The sequence below is a fragment of the Ascaphus truei genome, chromosome 4 (assembly GCF_040206685.1).
Source record: "Ascaphus truei isolate aAscTru1 chromosome 4, aAscTru1.hap1, whole genome shotgun sequence".
In the NCBI taxonomy this organism is placed as follows: domain Eukaryota; kingdom Metazoa; phylum Chordata; class Amphibia; order Anura; family Ascaphidae; genus Ascaphus; species Ascaphus truei.
The window spans coordinates 388,801,105-388,820,103 of NC_134486.1; the positions used below are offsets into that span (position 1 = coordinate 388,801,105).

General features: G+C 48.4%; 1 protein-coding gene across 2 annotated transcripts in view; it reads right to left on the reverse strand.

Moving 5' to 3' along the window:
- RUNX2 (RUNX family transcription factor 2) overlaps positions 1–18,999 on the reverse strand; it is a 132,634-nt gene that overhangs the window by 65,240 nt on the left and 48,395 nt on the right. For both annotated transcript variants that reach the window (XM_075598550.1, XM_075598549.1), the window contains exon 3: positions 10,060–10,164. In XM_075598550.1, coding sequence (XP_075454665.1) covers positions 10,060–10,164 — 105 coding nt within the window. The remainder of the gene's footprint in view (positions 1–10,059; positions 10,165–18,999) is intronic.

Below are 18,999 nucleotides of genomic sequence, written 5' to 3' on the forward strand. Positions count from 1 at the left end.
CCCTGAGCTGAAGTGCATTTATTTGTGGCTCAGAGACCCCCTGCCTCCCGAGTTACAGGCCCCGGTTTGGGCCATCGGTTACAGTGTGGACGCCATGTTTATTGCGGGGACACATAACGATGACACATACCACCCGATGACACATACCGGGGCCTGTAACTCGGGAAGCAGGGGGTCCCTGCTCCACAAAGCAATGCGGTTCAGCTCAGGGGACCCCCTGCTCACTGTACAGTATAATTAAAAAGACATTCATGCTGCTTCATTACCGTTGCACATAGCCGCCAAGGTAAGGAATGAGTCTTTATTGATGTGTGTGTGTTTTATTTATACTGTACATGTGCAGAGGGTCTCCGGAGCAGAACCGCATTGGTTTGAGGTCCGGGGACCCCCTGCCCCCCGAGATACAGGCCCCTTTATGGGGTGCCGGTATCCCTCTGGTTTGTTTACAGGTCGCGGTCACGTGATCGGGACCTTTAAACGCCGAGGGATACCGGCACCTCATAAAGGGGCCTGTATCTCGGGGGCAGGGGGTCCCCGGACCTCAAACCAACGCGGTTCAGCTCCGAAGACCCCCTGCACATGTACACTATGAGTAAAAGTTGTTTTTAAATACTTTTTTTGGTGCCGATGTTTGCGCTGAGAGAGCGGCTTGTCTCTCTCAGCTGCAAACATCTATCGGCACCAAAGGCTTATCGGGAGCCTTATCGGGAGCCAGGCTGTATCGCCACAGGTCATCGGCAGCTTTGCTTTCGCAGTGCTTCGGCAGGGATCAGAAGGATTCGGCCCTTACTGAATACTGCGAGGGCAAATCGCCAAAAAATGGCCTGTTAGCCACCAATCCGCAACCCTTACCGAAAATGTTGGATCGGGGCTTACTGCATGAGGCCCTTAGTATTGAGAACAAACTGTACATTAAAGCAGCAATCCCCCCAGAAGCCAGATCATTTTAGCATTTTGTCCCCCTAAGCAAGTCCTGTTTAACATCATCTCTAGTGTGTAAGGTTACCATGGTGACTGTGCTCTGGGGGAGAGATCCATTTTAACCCCTCGGATGCTCCACATTTCAAACACTTGAATATCTCTTCAACAGAGCACTGGCTTTGAAAAATAAAAACAGCGTTGGACATGGCTTAAAGCGGGGTTCTCAGCATGGCTTAAAGCGGGGTTCTCAGCATGGCTTAAAGCGGGGCTCTCAGCATGGCTTAAAGTGGGGGTTCTCAGCATGGCTTAAAGCGGGGGTTCTCAGCATGGCTTAAAGCGGGGTTCTCAGCATGGCTTAAAGCGGGGTTCTCAGCATGGCTTAAAGCGGGGCTCTCAGCATGGCTTAAAGTGGGGGTTCTCAGCATGGCTTAAAGCGGGGGTTCTCAGCATGGCTTAAAGCGGGGTTCTCAGCATGGCTTAAAGCGGGGTTCTCAGCATGGCTTAAAGCGGGGCTCTCAGCATGGCTTAAAGCGGGGGTTCTCAGCATGGCTTAAAGCGGGGCTCTCAGCATGGCTTAAAGCGGGGGTTCTCAGCATGGCTTAAAGCGGGGGTTCTCAGCATGGCTTAAAGCGGGGGTTCTCAGCATGGCTTAAAGCGGGGGTTCTCGGCATGGCTTAAAGCGGGGGTTCTCAGCATGGCTTAAAGTGGGGGTTCTCAGCATGGCTTAAAGCGGGGGCTCTCAGCATGGCTTAAAGCGGGGGTTCTCAGCATGGCTTAAAGTGGGGGTTCTCAGCATGGCTTAAAGCGGAGGTTCTCAGCATGGCTTAATGCGGGGGTTCTCAGCATGGCTTAAAGCGGGGGCTCTCAGCATGGCTTAAAGTGGGGGTTCTCAGCATGACTTAAAGCGGGGGCTCTCAGCATGGCTTAAAGCGGGGGTTCTCAGCATGGCTTAAAGCGGGAGCTCTCAGCATGGCTTAAAGTGGGGGTTCCCAGCATGGCTTAAAGCGGGTTTCTCAGCATGGCTTAAAGCGGGGGTTCTCAGCATGGCTTAAAGCGGGGGTTCTCAGCATGGCTTAAAGCGGGGGTTCTCAGCTCCAGTCCTCCAGAGCCCCCCACCCCCCCCCCCCCCCGCCCAACAGGTCAGCTTTTAATGATATCCCAGCTTCAGCACAGGTGGCTCAATCAGTCTCTGCTTCAGCACCGGTGGCTCAATCGGTCCCTGCTTCAGGACAGGTGGCTCAATCAGTCCATGCTTCAGCACAAGTGGATCAATCAGAGGCGCATGAAGCTGGGATATCCTTAAAATCTGACCTGTTGGGGGGGGGGGGAGGGTGTCTTGAGGACTGGGGTTGAGAACCCCTGGCATAAAGTAATGGGGAAAAAAAAAAAAAAAAGCTGCTTTAACCCTATGATGTGGGAGTGAAAAGTACTCCCGCCCAATGTGCGGCCGACTGTTCTCCTGCCCCCCACGCCCCCCATTCTGTGGAAGTAGAACCGCAGCCAGGATAAGGAGGAATCCTGTAACCCAGCAGCTGTTTCCTGTCCTCGCCACTTCCTATGTCCCCTTTATGAAGCTGTTCTGAAAAGTTACAAATGAGGACAATGCTATCGGGAGGGGGGGAGGGGGGAATCTGTGTTAAAATGAATGTTATGCAGAGAAATGAAATAAACATTACGGTTATAGGGAAAATGTCAGCCGTCCCTGTGCAAAAAGCCGAGAGCAATGTCGTGTAGGGCTGGCAGGGAGCAATTTGTGGGGTGTTTTGTGGATGGCAGAGGGCACTGCCAGCACCCTTGCAATATTGTTTCGTGCGAGGGGGGAGCAGTTGACTAGCACAAGGTCACAAGTAGCTGAAACTGGGAGAAAGGGGGTCATTTATCAGTCTCTCAGCTACAAAACTGGAGCAAATAAAAAAACTGCACAAGATGTATTCAAGCAGGAATTCATGCTTTCGAATAAACGTATTATTGTTTTTTTTTTAATCAAGAGGTTTGAAGCAGGGGGTCTCTGGAGCTGACCCCCATTAATATCAGCTCTGGAGACCCCCTGCTTCCGGATGGGGTGCTGGAATCTCTGCTCATTATAAAGCTCCCACGTCACACTGGCCAATAGGAAGCTGAGCATGATGTCACGGCTTCTTATTGGCGGGAGCTTTGAAACCTGCCCATTGTGTGATCCCTGCTAGCCGAGCAGAGCGGCTACCAGCGCTCCCTATGGAGATAAGGATCTCCGGAAGCAGGGGGTCCCTGGAGCTGAAATTAGTGGGGTTCAGCTACAGAGACCCCCTGTCTGAATTCTGTGTTAACAAATTTAAAAAATTGCCCGCGTGCATTGCCGCTTTTAAGGAACCAATGGGATTTTCTTATTAATCAATCAGGTGCAGTGTTTGCAATATGTACAATTAGAAAAGGAATCCCTGGCTATCTTATGCCCCTTCTTCTGACCCCTCCACCTGTACACAATGACATGATCTTACTCCTATTGTCTCCAGCAGAAATCTCTACATTCAGCCCCACTCAGCTCATTCTTATACTGTATCATTTCCTCGTGTTAAGAATGGTCTGTGCTTGCTCTGTAATCATATCTGGTGCTCTAAACAATATGCAACAATGTATTCATATATTACATATTTGGAAACAAATAGTGAACAGACGCCAAGTGCCTTCAAGTGCCCGAGGACGTCAGCATGCATAGCTGCAAAATGCCAAAGCGGCCAGCAGCAGACAGTAAGAGCCCACTTTAGCGTGCCATGTGCATGTGAATACAATGACTGCCATGCTGCCTGCATGTACAGGAATGTGTAAACAGGCTGCATCAGTTCCTCAGAACGTTGCACAACACAGATGCCTCTCGATGTGTCATTTCCTGCTTGGCCACCTGCCCAGCTCCTGACAGTCAAAAGAAAACACACTGAGTGACTTGAGAATTGAAACCGAGCTTCTCAGGGGCACATTCCACCAACTCCACATCCAGCTCCCCCCGCCCCGTCAGAGGAGAAAATGAAGCTTCCCAACGACGGTTTCTTTACTAGACAGAAGTGTCCCTATGCTGCCTACCGCCCCTCCCGCTATAGCTTTTGCTACATACCTTCTTGCGTAGGAAATAACAACTTTATTATGAAACACATGGTTCCTGTATGTTTTGAATGATAGGTCTCGAGTCACTGTTCTGGTGCCCTGGTGGGCCTTGTGATGTTCACCCATTTTTAACTTGTTTTCTAGGGTGGACCGTGTTCTGAACGAGATTTAAGAGGAAGAGGTGGACCCTCCGACTGCATGGTTGCGGAAAGGGTCAACCTGTTCTAAGTAACGCTATAGTCAATAAGGAAAATAATGTAGCGTTAATCCCCTCTTACTCCCGTTAAATGGTTGGCGTTCGTTTTTTCCTCCTGCCATTTTATTTTGGATCCCAGATGAAGTAAGCAGTGCTGCGGTTAACACTGGGAGTTATTTGGGTTATGTGGGTGGTGTTCCTCCTCCTCCTCCTGCTATTATTCGCCTGTAGATTTTTTTTACTTTTTGGGAGCAATGAGCACTTAAAATAATATTTTTGTTTAACACAGGAACATACGGTACAACCCGGCAGCAGATAAGATCCACTTGCTCCACCCAGTCTGCCCATTCCTATCTGTTAGATCACACCGTTTCTTTCATATTTAGGATCGCCTTATCTATATCCCAAGCAATTTGTGAACTTTCTTACTGTATTTGCTTCTATAACCTCGGTTAGGAGGCTACTCCACAGATCCAACACCCTTTCCGTGAAGAATAACGTCCTCACACTAACCTTGAGCCTCGCACCCACCACATTCAGAGCATGGCCTTTTGTTCTAGTACAGGGGTGAGCAACAGCAATCCTCAAGAGCCACTGATTGAGCCACCTGTGCTGAAGCAGGGATATCCTTAAAACCTGACTAGTTGGTGGTTATTGAAGACTGGAGTTGGCCACTCCTGTTCTAGTACTTCTCTTTCTCTGCAATCTGCTTCCCTCGTTGAAACTCCTCTCTCCCTTTTCTCCCCCAAACTGTACATGTTAAGGACCTTTAGGCTGCGCTTATAGTGCCTGCGACAACGAAACGACGTCGCGTCCAAACAAATGCATTGCCGCCGTCGCGTGCGCTAATAGTAAGGACGGCGTGACGGAGCGACGGCTTGGTCGCCATCGCTGGAAGTCATCTCAATTTGATTTTTCCAGCGACCGCAGCCTGACGTCGCCGGCACTATAAGCGTAACCTTAGTTTCAGCATTCACTAGTAGAAACACGAAGGCTGCGGTCCCCGTGACTACCACAGCGCACGCCTCACCGTGCACGGTGCGCACAAACACCGGCCCCCGGTCACTCAGGGCCGAGAACATGCGTCGGCGCACATTCAGCAGCCGCGCTGTACTGCAAGATTCCACACACTCCAAAAAATTGTGTGTGGAACTTGCGACGGAGCCGTGGCCACGCCCCCGCTGGCGGTTCAGCCAATGAGGGTGAACCAGCTGCGTGAGGTCATGGCCACGCCCCCGCAAAAACCCGAACACTCCCCCTCCCGTCGCAACCTCTCCCTCTCTCCTGAGACCGCAGATCGCGGTTAGCGCTGTGCACGCGCCTAACCTCCCCCCCCCCGCCGGGCGCACATGTCACAGTGATGACTGGGACCGCAGCCTAAGAGTGACCCTTCTGACTATTCATGTAGAATAACGGTCTTGGGGACTGAACATTGAACAGAATAAATAACCATGGGAGTCTCTGCAGAGCTACTCTTGTCCAACTACCCCTCATCTCCAGGCTGGGGACCCAGCACCCGCCATATTTCAACACATTTGTGTTGATTATTAGGTGCGCACAGGCGTCCTCCATCTTATTTCTCAGTATGTGGCACAGCACCTTATACTCTGTTATAACCTGCTAATAAAAACAGATGTTACAAAATGTATTCACAGACTTAGATGACAAATAAGGTCCAATGAACCCGATATTGGAGTCAGCAGGAGTCTGATTAGCGCTCTGCAAAAATCTGAGTCTGCAGCGAACATTCATTCATTTAGAATGTGACCGCTTCCTCTGAAACAGCACCAACTTGCTTTTTCCTCTGTGCTGCTGGGACAATAGCGCAGGGTAGAAAAAGAATGGAAGGCTGGTAGAGATCCAACTGGTTTCTTTCATTTGTGCATTTGGTTCTCTCTGGAGAGCCTGTAAGCTCTAAAGTATCTCAGCCTCCTAAACTCCCATTGCAAAGTATTTCCAAGGCACAGTTATGCCGCAGGAATGCTTCAGTTTTTCTGTGCGTTTCATGGTGTATATGAAGGTGACACACACTGGTGAAGATGCCCGGCCTGTATCGTGTGCGTACAATGCTTACAGTCTGACACATTATTTAATTTTGAACCCCCATGTAAAGTCTGCAACTCTTCATTTTGAAGGCAGTAAAATAATCAGGCCCTATTCCTCTGGTAGCACTGAGATAGTATACACACACATTCATGTTCCACTAACATGACTACTGTACGTAAAAAATACAAAAGTTTTAAAAATATATATTTTTCTAAATATGTGTTTCTTCTTTTTTTATCATTCAGATTCGATTATAGACCAGCTTAGCATACGTAAGGAATAAGTATCATCCCCAGATACTATTTGTGCTATAACTCCCTTTTACTACTATCGCTCCAATAACAAGTTGATGAATGTGCCTTTGTTCTTGTATAGTTCATTGTGAGCGGCTTCTGGCTACTACTGATTATCGGTCAATCAGGGACAAGATCTGTGTGCTTCTTCAGTGATTCCTACGGCATAACCACCTCTCGGTGCCTTATCTCTACACATGACATGTACCAGGTGACTGAATACAACATGGTGGGCATTCTGCTCACTCGATAAACAGGTATGACTATAGCCACTAGCACATGTGAAAACAAGGCCAGCATGCGTACCTAGTGCTTTTATTAACCAGCTTCAACCTTAATTTCATCTTCCACTGCATTCAGTCAGCGTTGTTTAATCCTAAAACCTTTAGTATTCGGAATAACTGCTCAAGGAAGAAAACTACCCATAACCTCTCCCGCTGTCTCCACTAGCTGGAAATCCCACTGCCTGAGGTGGAATCTGTTGAAGACGTTGCTACTTTCTATCAACCGGGGGAACGAGCCCTGACCCCCCGTGGCCGTTTTGTGCTCATCTGACAAGTATGTTTTCCTGGGTGACAAACTTACTGGACATCGGGGGACCACGGATCAGCTCCGTGGGACCTCCTCCACTCAGGAAAGCTTTTTTCTAAATATGTACATTTGAGAACAGCATTGATTGCTGCTTTATGGGTGTTGGTCACAATGATATATAGAAAAGAACCTTAAACTATAGACCGTATGATCATTAAAAGGATCTGCTGTCAAAATACATATGTGTTTAGGTGTATATTACCAATATTATCGATGTTGTGGCTTGAACATTTCTAGCACCAAAAACTCCAATAAGCCATTAGCACACAGAGGTACAAACACCCTCGGCACACAAAGAGGTAAAACAAACATCAAATGAACCTGCAGAGATATCTGCTACTTTAATCTACTGAATACATGTATCTCATTGTAACGATTGATTCTTCTCATGGTATCGGCAGCATATGCTGCACACAGCTGGTGTACGTGCCTAATGTATCAGTCAGTATACCTTCCTAACCAGATACAGTATGTGTTAAAGATGCCATCGCTAGTTCTCTATTCTAAAAACATATTGGTTAATGTCACTTCTTTTGTTTCAAGCTTTGTACTGTGATTTGACCTTGTTTTTATAGTTTTGCGCTCTTTCTTTTGGTTGAAGGTAATCTTTAGATTTTCGGGGATATAACAACATGGCTGCCATGGGAAATAATGGCTCTTATTCAAGTCATACATCAATGGATATTTTTTTTTATTAAAGAACAGGGTGCTGAATATTTTCGAGTTCTTGGCATTTCTATGTCTTTCTCAAATACATTTCGGAGGGGCTAAACCTTTTTTTTAAGGGAGAAAAGTGCCTTTTTAGGCCAAGAATTGTGAGTTCATGGTTTCTGTAAGTAATCTACGCTTAGGGGTTGATTCAATATCTGCCAAAGCGCCTGTTCAGTCCATTGTCGGGTGAAAATCTCTATAGCCTTCAGAGTATATAGAATGTACCCGTAGTGTTGCCAGCACCTTTGCAATTCTCAATGAATAAGATGCTGTCATTTGGGAAAGAAAAGTACTGTACTGAACAGAACATGTTAAACTTCACAAGTATGAGTGTGAAAAGTGAAACAAATCTAGTGCACAAACGTAAGTTGGGCAGGTACGGTTCAAAGTACTTCAAATCCCACTGCATAGATCCCCTCCTCTAAACCCTCTCGTAATATACTGCAGAGATGTTCACAGCCTGGACAGGCAAAGCCAAGCACAGCAATCAGGCCGTCCAACATTCAGCACATCCAAATAGGTCCCGCCGTGGTTTCTCTCCCCGTGCTGGATGGAGGTACCTCCCAGCAGTTCCTATGGAAGTCCCCCTAAGCCACGCAGCTTTCCCCACAGACAAACGCTTTTATGTTTAATAGCTGGTGTTACCGGATACAAAAACATGTAGTGTGCCTGCTAAGCAGTTGGAGAATGTGAGCGATGTGTTGTAAGCCTCTGAGGCTGTATCATATCATACCGATATCCTGTGCCTGTAACATTCAATGTGCCTGAAACATACATTGCATTTTGTCAGCCATTTTTTTTTATCTCCAAGAAATTAACACTGTTCTTTCTACAATGATCCCGAGGATCTCTTTACATTTCCAACTTTCCACAGCAAATTCAAATACCACCTGTGAGCACGCTCACATGTCTCAGACAGGTCTGCAACCCTGATTGGCCCAATCATCTCTGAGCATACAATGCTTCCACTGCAGCCAGGGATTCTGGGTAATGACATGCAAATGAGCACTCACAGTTAGTGACTCTTTACTTAATATCAATTTTAAAGAGGCAATCCAAGCGGCACTTTAAAAATATATATATATTTGTTTTAATATATGAAGCCTTTGAATACCTTTTATTGAAAACTAACTACCTAAGCTGCCGATTGATTCGTTCTCCCGTGATCGATCAGCAAAATCCTGCTTCCCAGGGTTCACTAAATGGCTGCCTTTCAGTTTCAAATCAATCCTTCAGTCAGTGTAACTCAGTAGCTACAATCTATTCTTATATTACTAATGTAACATTATCTATTGTTACAGTTTACAGCTGAAACTGCTGGGAATATTGGCAACACATTATCACAAACAGGAAAGTGTTACAAAGATCTTGCACTGCTGGGGAGGTAGGCTAAAGCCTGCTATAGAAATCAAAGGATGCTCAGTATATATAAAACTAATTAAAAATGGCATTCAAAACTTAATTTAAAAACAAAAAAAATGTAGTAAGTTTTATCTAATACTACAGAACTGATTTATTTTAAAAAAATTTAAAAAAAAAACACAGGTAGGATATTGCATGAATTGCTTCTTTAGCATGGGCTCCTATAAGCTTGTGCCTGCTATATCACCACAAAACGTTTGCATTCCCAATCTCTAATTAATGCTAGAAAAAATGTATAGAACTAAATACAGTACCTCACCTTAATGATTTTGTATTGGTGTGTAACCCTTTGCGTGCCGGAGGGGACCTACGGCAAGTCGCCATCACATGATGATGTAATCGCGGTAAAGGGAATGGAAGAGGAGGTGCTCCTCATATGCCCAGATCACGCTCACCAATGCTGTTAGTGAACACACTCTTCCTGACTCAACGGGCAAAAGGGCTTGTGTAGCTGCTAATGGGGCCCTTGGCGGGCCAAACCTAGTGACGTAGTAGCCACATCAATGGACATCATATGGGTCTAGAAGTGAACATGTGTTATATATACTATTCACGGTACATATATATATATATTTATTAATGGAGATGTCCAATAAGGTTTGCAGTCATACTCAGTTTTGCTTCATATTGCAGCATGTTGATTGACAATGGTAAATGGAATGGTAAACTGCCTTTGGTTAACCCTTTCACTGCCAGAGAGGCCTGCAACGCAGTGTGTTGCGGGCCTCTCTGGCAGTGAAAGGGTTAAACGCCCTCGTTCTGCACGGAGAGGTAGCTGACAGAAAGCAATGCGGTACTCACGCCTCGGTTCTCTCGGCCCGTCCACGGTCACTTTTATGGCCCGGTGGTAGGTGGCGACTTGAGGTGGGTTTGTGAACACCGTTATCGTCAAGGTAAAGCTTTTCCCTGCCAAGGAGAAGACAAGAGAAAGAGTGAAATGAGGTGGATGCTCGTACTGGATCTTATTCACGTGCTCAAAGAAGCCCATCCGTGGCTCACAACGTTCTGCAATTCTGCGTCCCCCTTGAAAATGTATGTACAGTGTGTATATCTTTATTTATATAGTGTCATCCAGGTACATGGCACCTTACAGCAGGAACACACGTGACATAAAAGAAATTCCACAACAGGAAAAACGGAGCACAGCTGCAGCATACAAGGGGCTATACACCAAAAAATCTTATATAAAATCCCCTTTATTGTCATGGTGGACATCGTGGAGCACAGGTAGGGAGTACTCTAACTCGTTTCGCGCATAGCGCTTTGTCAAAGAGTGTGTTTGACAACTGCCTGTATACTGTGAGTACTTTTCTCCATTCATGCTCAAGGAGATTTGACAATTTATCTGGGTGCTACTCTAGGGTGACTTTTATTCCTTGGCATTCATAGAGGATTAGCTGCTCATACAGTTGTTCTTATGTTTATACCATTGGACTCTGATTAAACGTGTCCCCGTTGATGAGTTTATATGCACACCTAGTCAATGGTACTCACAGAGGCTTACAACACCATCTTCAAGCAACTCAATACAGTTTCAAGCGATTTATATGGCGTATATGTCTTATGGACCTTGAGCACTGATAGTTGGGACCTGTTCCTAGTTTTTCTCTTCTACACGTGACATAATATTATAACACATAATGGGAATAAGTGCTTCAGAAATAAAACGAAAAAGGAAAAGGAGTCCCTGCCCCAAAGAGCTTACAATCTAACTGGTAAGTGGGGAGAACTCACCGAGACAAGGAGGGTGTTCTGGTAAGTGCATCTGCAGGGGGCCAAGGTCAGTGCATATGAGATGTATGGTATCAGCCAGCGGAGATACCCATGTGCTTAGTTAAAGAGGTGTGTTTTAAGAATGTAGAGATAAGGCAGGGACCAGGATTGAGAGAGATATCTCCAGAAGCAAGGAGGAGAAGCGTGGAAAGAAAGAGGATGTGTGAGCAAGCCTTGTAGGGTTGTTTTATTACAGGGTGTATTGCTGAGTGGAGTCCGAGTGCAGGTAGGAAAGGAGCTCATGCGATCTGAGAAGTGGAGAAGGAAGGAGAAGCTGGAGATATATGACTGGAGTCAGAGTGCAGGTAGGAAAGGAGCTCATGCGATCTGAGAAGTGGAGAAGGAAGGAGAAGCTGGAGATATATGACTGGAGTCAGAGTGCAGGTAGGAAAGGAGCTCCTGTGATCTGAGAAGTGGAGAAGGAAGGAGAAGCTGGAGATATATGACTGGAGTCAGAGTGCAGGTAGGAAAGGAGCTCCTGTGATCTGAGAAGTGGAGAAGGAAGGAGAAGCTGGAGATATATGACTGAGTTAGAGGCATAATGAGAATGTAAGAAGGAAACATGTGGTTTGGAAAGAAGTGAGGTTAGAGCAAATATAACCAGTGAAGGAGGCCTGGCAGTGTTAGCAGTGCAAGTCCATGGTGGATTGTTCACTGTATTGTGATTCAGTGGTTCCCCTGCTTACCCCACTTAGGTGTCTTAAAACACACCTATATTAGTGGGATGGTACTGGAGGTATCGAGTACTACAACTTTCTTTTATATAAATACCCACATTTGAATTTCTTTCTAACTATTTGGGATTTAAATCGGAGGCGCCACATCCCCTGTGTATATAGCATAAATAATGTAGAAGACATTATAGAATAGGTACCACCAGCTTTGGAAGCCAGTTCAGTCACTGTTAAAGCCCTAGGATATGAGAGAGAGAGAGAGAGAGAGAGAGAGAGAGAGAGAGAGAGAGAGAGAGAGAGAGAGAGAGAGAGAGAGAGAGAGAGAGAGAGAGAGAATATGTGAGGGAGAGAGAGAATATGTGAGGGAGAGAGAGAGAGAGAATATGTGAGGGAGAGAATATGTGAGGGAGAGAGAGAATATGTGAGAGATGAGAGAGAGAGAGAGAGAGAGAGAGAGAGAGAGAGAGAGAGAGAGAGAGAATATGTGAGGGAGAGAATATGTGAGGGAGAGAGAGAGAATATGTGAGGGAGAGAATATGTGAGAGAGAGAGAGAGAGAATATGTGAGAGAGAGAATATGTGAGGGAGAGAATATGTGAGGGAGAGAATATGTGAGGGAGAGAGAGAGAGAATATGTGAGGGAGAGAATATGTGAGGGAGAGAATATGTGAGGGAGAGAGAGAGAGAATATGTGAGGGAGAGAATATGTGAGGGAGAGAGAGAGAGAATATGTGAGAGAGAGAATATGTGAGGGAGAGAATATGTGAGGGAGAGAATATGTGAGGGAGAGAATATGTGAGAGAGAGAATATGTGAGAGAGAGAGAGAGAAAGAGAGAGAGAGAGAATATGTGAGGGAGAGAATATGTGAGGGAGAGAATATGTGAGAGAGAGAATATGTGAGAGAGAGAATATGTGTGAGAGATAATATGTGAGAGAGAATATGTGAGAGAGAGAATATGTGAGAGAGAGAATATGTGAGAGAGAGAGAATATGTGAGGGAGAGAATATGTAAGGGAGAGAATATGTGAGGGAGAGAATATGCGAGGGAGAGAATATGCGAGGGAGAGAATATGCGAGGGAGAGAGAGAGAGAATATGTGAGAGAGAGAATATGTGAGAGAGAGAATATGCGAGAGAATATGTGAGGGAATGTTGCAGCCGTTGATGGGAGATTCTCCCTGCTCCGGTCAGCTGCATAATGTCAGCGCGCTGTTTAATACTGTCCCACTCCTCTTCTTCCACTGGGAACTAGTGAGAGGAGCGCGCCAGTATTTATCAGCGCGCTGTCATTACGCAGCTGAGGGAGCGGGGAGAAACAACGATCCACGCCAGCAACATCTCTGCTCCCTCTGCACTGGGGAGAGCAGTCCTCTCAGGTGCGCAGAGGTTGGGGGCCGCAGGTGAACCCCCCCCCCCCCTGAGGTGCCTGTATAAAACTAGCAACAACAAAAAAAAGTCTAGCTTTCTCAATTTAGACACAAAAGCCAAACCCCAGTCCCCCCCCCCCCCCCTCTCCCTCCCCTTGGATTCTGGAAACGATCAGACCAGTCACCCCCACGAAACAAGCCAGTGCCGTGTGAAGGACCTGGCACTGTAAGGGTTAAACCGGGGGGGGGGAGGGGGAAGCGTTAAATGACATCATCTCAAGGACGGGCCAGAATGCTGAACCTGGACCGTCTTGAAATTGCGGTTGCTCAAAAATAGACATATGCAGCAAAATAAGTGAAACAGGCACTGCAGGGGTTAAATGCAAATGTCTTATTTCCTGCATAGACTGAGACTATTGAGGGATTATTACATTTCACCAACAGGTGCTTCACTTTTATTAACTGACAACAAGAGACATTCAATTAGAGGGTGTTTTATTTTCTTATTTTGTTAAATAAAATTAAATATGCATTGTATGTCTGAAGGTTGTTATGTGAAATGAAGTTTGATGCTGCGTCTCATGTTAAATACCTGATTGATACAATTGAAGAATGAAAACAGAACTATGTGTAATTATATACATACATGTATGTATGTATGTATGTCTTTATGTATATAGAGCTGTAACGGGTATTCCCCCACCCACTCGCAGATAATACTGTGGAAGTGTAGGAACATGCAAGTTACTCAGGTGTGGTGCAATACCTGTTGGCTCACAGGAGGGCTGAGCTTCCGCCACGGGGAACCTGGGGTACATACATCTCATAAATCTCTAGGTGCAACGCCTCCACCTGGGAGGGATCCCAACGGAGTGGGAGGAGGCCCTCACAGGAAACAACCACACAAAGCGAACTAAGGTAAAACAGGACTGGCTTTACTGCATAACCAACTACATCTACATACATCAACACAACAATCATGCGCCACTGCGGACGCTAACCACTCTGGGCGTCACGGCGGACGCTACCACCTGGGCGTCACGGCGGACGCTACCACCTCTGGCGTCACGGCGGACGCTACCACCTCTGGCGTCACGGCGGACGAGAACCTCCCATAGAGTGATCCCACCCTGTGTCCAGTAACCCCCACCCAAATGTCTTGCACCCCCAAAGTCAAATACCACTGTGCATGTGTATGTGTGACTGCGCAGCCACTATGTCTGGTGATAGGCCTGGTTGGTGCACGTGAGTTGCAGGTTACCTGCCCGGGCTCCAGCCACGGGTACCGCGATATCACCGGAGATCCGCCCGATCCGACGTTGTCCTCCACACCGCGTTGGGTGAATTCCAGCGCGGATAATATCACCTTAGTCCCAGGGTCTTTGATGGTGTTCTGAGCCCAGAACCCACCTCGCAGGGCCGCACGGCTTTAGCACTGTGTCCCTGACTAAGCTACCAATAAATGGGTCAGTATCCCTATCTAGGGCCTGTCCCTATCTCCACAAGCTATTAAGTGGCTCAGGACCTAACTGGGGGCCTGGGGGCTGCTGGCCTAATGCAGAGGGTCACTGACCCCTGCATCTACCTCTTACCCCTAGCTGGTCCGGATCCTGACTGACTCCCGCTCCCCAAAACCCCGCGAAATGTATCTCATTGGGAGCAGGGGAATCTGGCCTTCTGATTGGCTCCCTGGCGTCAGGTGTCTCTGCCCCTATGCACCCTGGGGGCTGGCCGTCTATTCTCGCGCATGCGCGAGCTATCTGGGGCCTCCCGCGCTAGCTGGCCTCCTGCGCATGCGCGAGCTAACTGTCATGGCGGCGCCCTGCTCTGCTAGCCGCCGGGCCGGTGGCAACGCGATCGCGGCCTTAGCGACGGCCCGATCGCGTCCCCGGCAACCGGCCTGCTCGCCGCTCGCGTCCCCGGCAACCGCCCGATCCGCTTCCCTAGCAACTGGCCGCAATACAACCACGCGCGCAATGGGGAAGGAGGGGGTGAGTGCGCGAGGGGGACCTGGCTACATCCTCCCCCTGGTGAAAACTCCAACGTCCCCGCTTGGACCACATAACTTACTACTATACACAAACGTTATATAATAAAAATGCATCTGGTACGAATACAACTTAGCACATTGCATCAACTTTAAACAAGGTTACACAATTCTGTGAGCATCACAATCACGGATTGGATTTTGCTCCGAGACCACTGCTGAGCCTCATAATGGGGTGCCCCTATTTGATCATAGGTTACCCGAGTTGGAGGGTACCTGGCCCTTTGGCTCCTGCGGAGTTGTTCTTCAGCAACTCCCTCTGGGGAGTAATAAGTACAGTCCTGAGGCTCAGCCTCTTCCCTTGAGGGGAGAAATGTCTCTGAACAGTCTCTGTTAGGCACAAAGCACGGGCTCTGTGGTTCCAAAGGCTGGCCTGTTGGTGCCACCTTAGTAGGCATTGGCCTACGGGGCCCCTTACCCGTAGCTCCTCCGGGAGATGCCCCTTCTGTGGAATAGTCCCTTTGAGAGGGTCCCTCCATAGGGTCTTCAGGAGTTTCAGAGTGGGTCTCGTTATTTACAGTCTCTTGACCCACCTCTGATAGATCGGACTCACCGTTGAGCGGTGTGGCCTGTATTTCTTCTTCTTCGTCTCCCACTTGGGGGATAGGGAGAAGGTGATTACGATGCCAAACCTTTACCCGGCCGTCTGTGTCTTTGATGCGATAGACCGGGAGGCCGGGCATCTGTGACTCTACCTCATATACGCCATCTCTCCATCGGTCTGCCAGTTTATGTTTTCCGGGGACTCCCAAATTACGAAGTAACACAGCATCCCCAGGACGTAACTCTCGATACTTGACTTTGTTGTCGTATCGTCTCTTATTGCCAGCATTCAGTTTAGCTGTAGACTTCTCAGCCTGTTGGTAAGCTCGCTGCAAACTGTCCTTTAGCCTTTGTACATACTTGAAATGGGTAGCATTGTGTATCCCATCCGTTGAGACTCGAAGACGCACATCCACGGGGAGTCTTGCCTCCCGCCCAAACATGAGGAAGTACGGGGAGAACCCAGTGGACTCATGGCGAGTACAGTTGTACGCGTGTACCAACGTTTCTACGTGACGACTCCATTCTGTTTTCTGCGTTCCCTTCAGAGTTCCAAGCATGTCTAACAGGGTCCTGTTGAATCGTTCAGGCAACGCATCTCCTTCGGGGTGGTACGGAGTCGTCCGGGATTTGGCGACGTTCAGCATTTTAAGTAATTCTCGGATCAGAGTACTCTCAAAATCTCGCCCTTGGTCAGAGTGGAGTCGGTTTGGAAGACCGTAATGAACGAAGAACTTTTCCCATAGCACTTTCGCGACCGTGATAGCCTTCTGGTCTTTTGTGGGGAAGGCCTGGGCATATCGGGTGTAATGGTCCGTGATGACTAGCACGTTACCGATACCTCGGCTATCAGGTTCGATACATAAAAAGTCCATACACACCAAGTCCATTGGACCAGAACTCTTCAGATGGGCCATGGGAGCTGCTCTGGTAGGCAACGTTTTGCGTTGAACGCATCGGACACAACGGCGGCAGTGTTGTTCCACCGCTTCCCGCATCTTGGGCCAGAAGAACCGGTCTCGGACTAGCCCAAAAGTCTTCTCTACACCGAGATGCCCATGTTCATCGTGTAGGGACTTCAACACCAGGTATTGTAAGTTCTTAGGTAGGACTAGTTGTCTCCTATCCGGGTGGTTGTGGTATTGCACCACCCGATAGAGCAAGCCATTGTCTATTTCAAATTTGTCCCACTCTCGTATGAGCAATGCCACCAAGTCATTGGGCGCACGTTTCAGAAGGGCTGGGTTCCTCTTTTCAACGGCGTGCCTGATGACACTAGCGACCGGATCTCGAATTTGGTAGTCTACCAGATCTTTCCACCGGAACACCTTGTCATGCGTGAGGTGCATCCCTTTTGGGTCGCAGTAGGCGGCGGGGACAGCCTGCGACTGGCATCCCAAGGAGTCGGCCACTCGTAACTCGGAGAAGGCCACTTGGTCATTAACTATGGCTGCAGTTTTACACATAGCCCGCACTCCGGGGCCGGGAAGTTCTTCCCATTCCTCGTCATCGGGGGTAGCGAGTAGTCCCGGCCTTCGGCAGAGGGCGTCCGCCCCAATATTCAATGGCCCCGGCTTATACTTCAAGGAGAAGCGGTAGTTACTGAGGGCGGCCTGCCATCTGTGGCCGGCTGCATCTAATTTGGCCGACGTATTGATGTACGTGAGGGGATTGTTATCCGTCCTTACTTCGAAGGTGACACCGTACAAGTAATCGTGAAGCTTCTCGGTGATCGCCCACTTGAGAGCCAGAAACTCCAACTTGTGGACGGGATATCTCTGCTCACTGGGTGTCAGACTGCGGCTGACGTAGGCTACAGGCCGAAGACCTTCGGGGTGCTTCTGATGCAGGACAGCACCCAGCCCTTTGAGGCTGGCATCCACAAGCAGGACATACGGTTGTTCTGGATCAGCATAGGCCAGCACTGGTGCTTCAGTCAGACTCTTCTTCAAGTTCAGGAAGGCCCGTTCACACTCAGGCGTCCACTTATCGCCAAACGGTTGACGGGCCGACGTGGCCTTTCTCCCAGTATCTTCAGGGTATATCTTCAGCAAATTGTTCAGGGGTTTAGCTCGACTAGAGTACCCTTCCACGAACCGACGGTAATACCCACAGAAACCGAGGAAGGACCGCAGTTCCGTGACATTATCGGGACGTGGCCAGTTCACCACAGCTTCTACCTTGGCTGGATCAGTAGCAATCCCCTGGGCAGACACGATGTGTCCCACGTAGGTCACCGAGGTGTGACAAAACCTACACTTGTCGAGTGATAGCTTCAACCCTTCTTGACCAAGACGATCTATCACCTTTAGCAGCCTCTCCTTGTGTTCTTCTAAGGTCTTCCCGAAGACAATAATGTCGTCCAGGTAAACCAGACACTCCCGGGGAATCATGTCTCCGATAGTCTTTTCCATCAGCCTTTGGAACGTAGCAGGCGCCCCACATATACCTTGGGGCATACGGGTGAATTGATAGAATCCCAGGGGGCAGACGAAAGCTGTTTTTTCCTGGTCTTCCGGCGTCATGGGCACCTGATAGTATCCTGATCGGAGATCAAGAACGCTAAACCAGTGACTCCCATTCAGCGCATTCAGGATCTCTTCAATGCGCGGAAGGTTGTATTGATCCGGGATCGTGCGATTGTTCAGTGTTCGGTAGTCGATACACAGTCGTACGGACCCGTTCTTTTTCCGCACCACCACTATGGGCGACGCGTAGGGTCCTCGCGATTCCGTCACAATCCCAGCGGTTTCCATGTCTTGTATGGCGTTCCTCACATCGTCCACATCCCGAGGGGCAAGACGACGAGAACGTTCCCGGAATGGAGTGGCATCACTCATCCGAATGGTATGCTGGGCACTTCGGCTGCACCCCACATCCATCTCGCTCGTGGAGAACACATGTCGTCGTTGCAGCAACTGGGTGGTCAACCGCTCTTTCCACTCTGTGGACAGCGTCGACTCGCCGAAATTGAAGTCCAGATCGACTATCCGCTCATGCGCGGCCGCCGCCTTCACCTGAGGCGTGGCTCCCACCGGGCTGACCGGGTATATGCATCCCAACTTCTGGTCGACATCAAACTCCATCGGAAAGGGGGAGAGATTCTGCACATACACGTGGGTTCGAATAGGGATCTTGGTCGTCCATTCCCTTACTTCGGGTAGTACTCTATACCCTCGCTGAACCTCTTCTTCTTCAGGCTCACTCTCCAGCGAGAACAGTTGGTCGTTCTGGTCTCGGTCAGGATAACAACACCAGACGGCCATCTTTTGCACTCCCCCTGGTAATATGGTCGTCAGTCCTCGTTGACGATTGTAGAGGTCTCCATGACGCTCCAA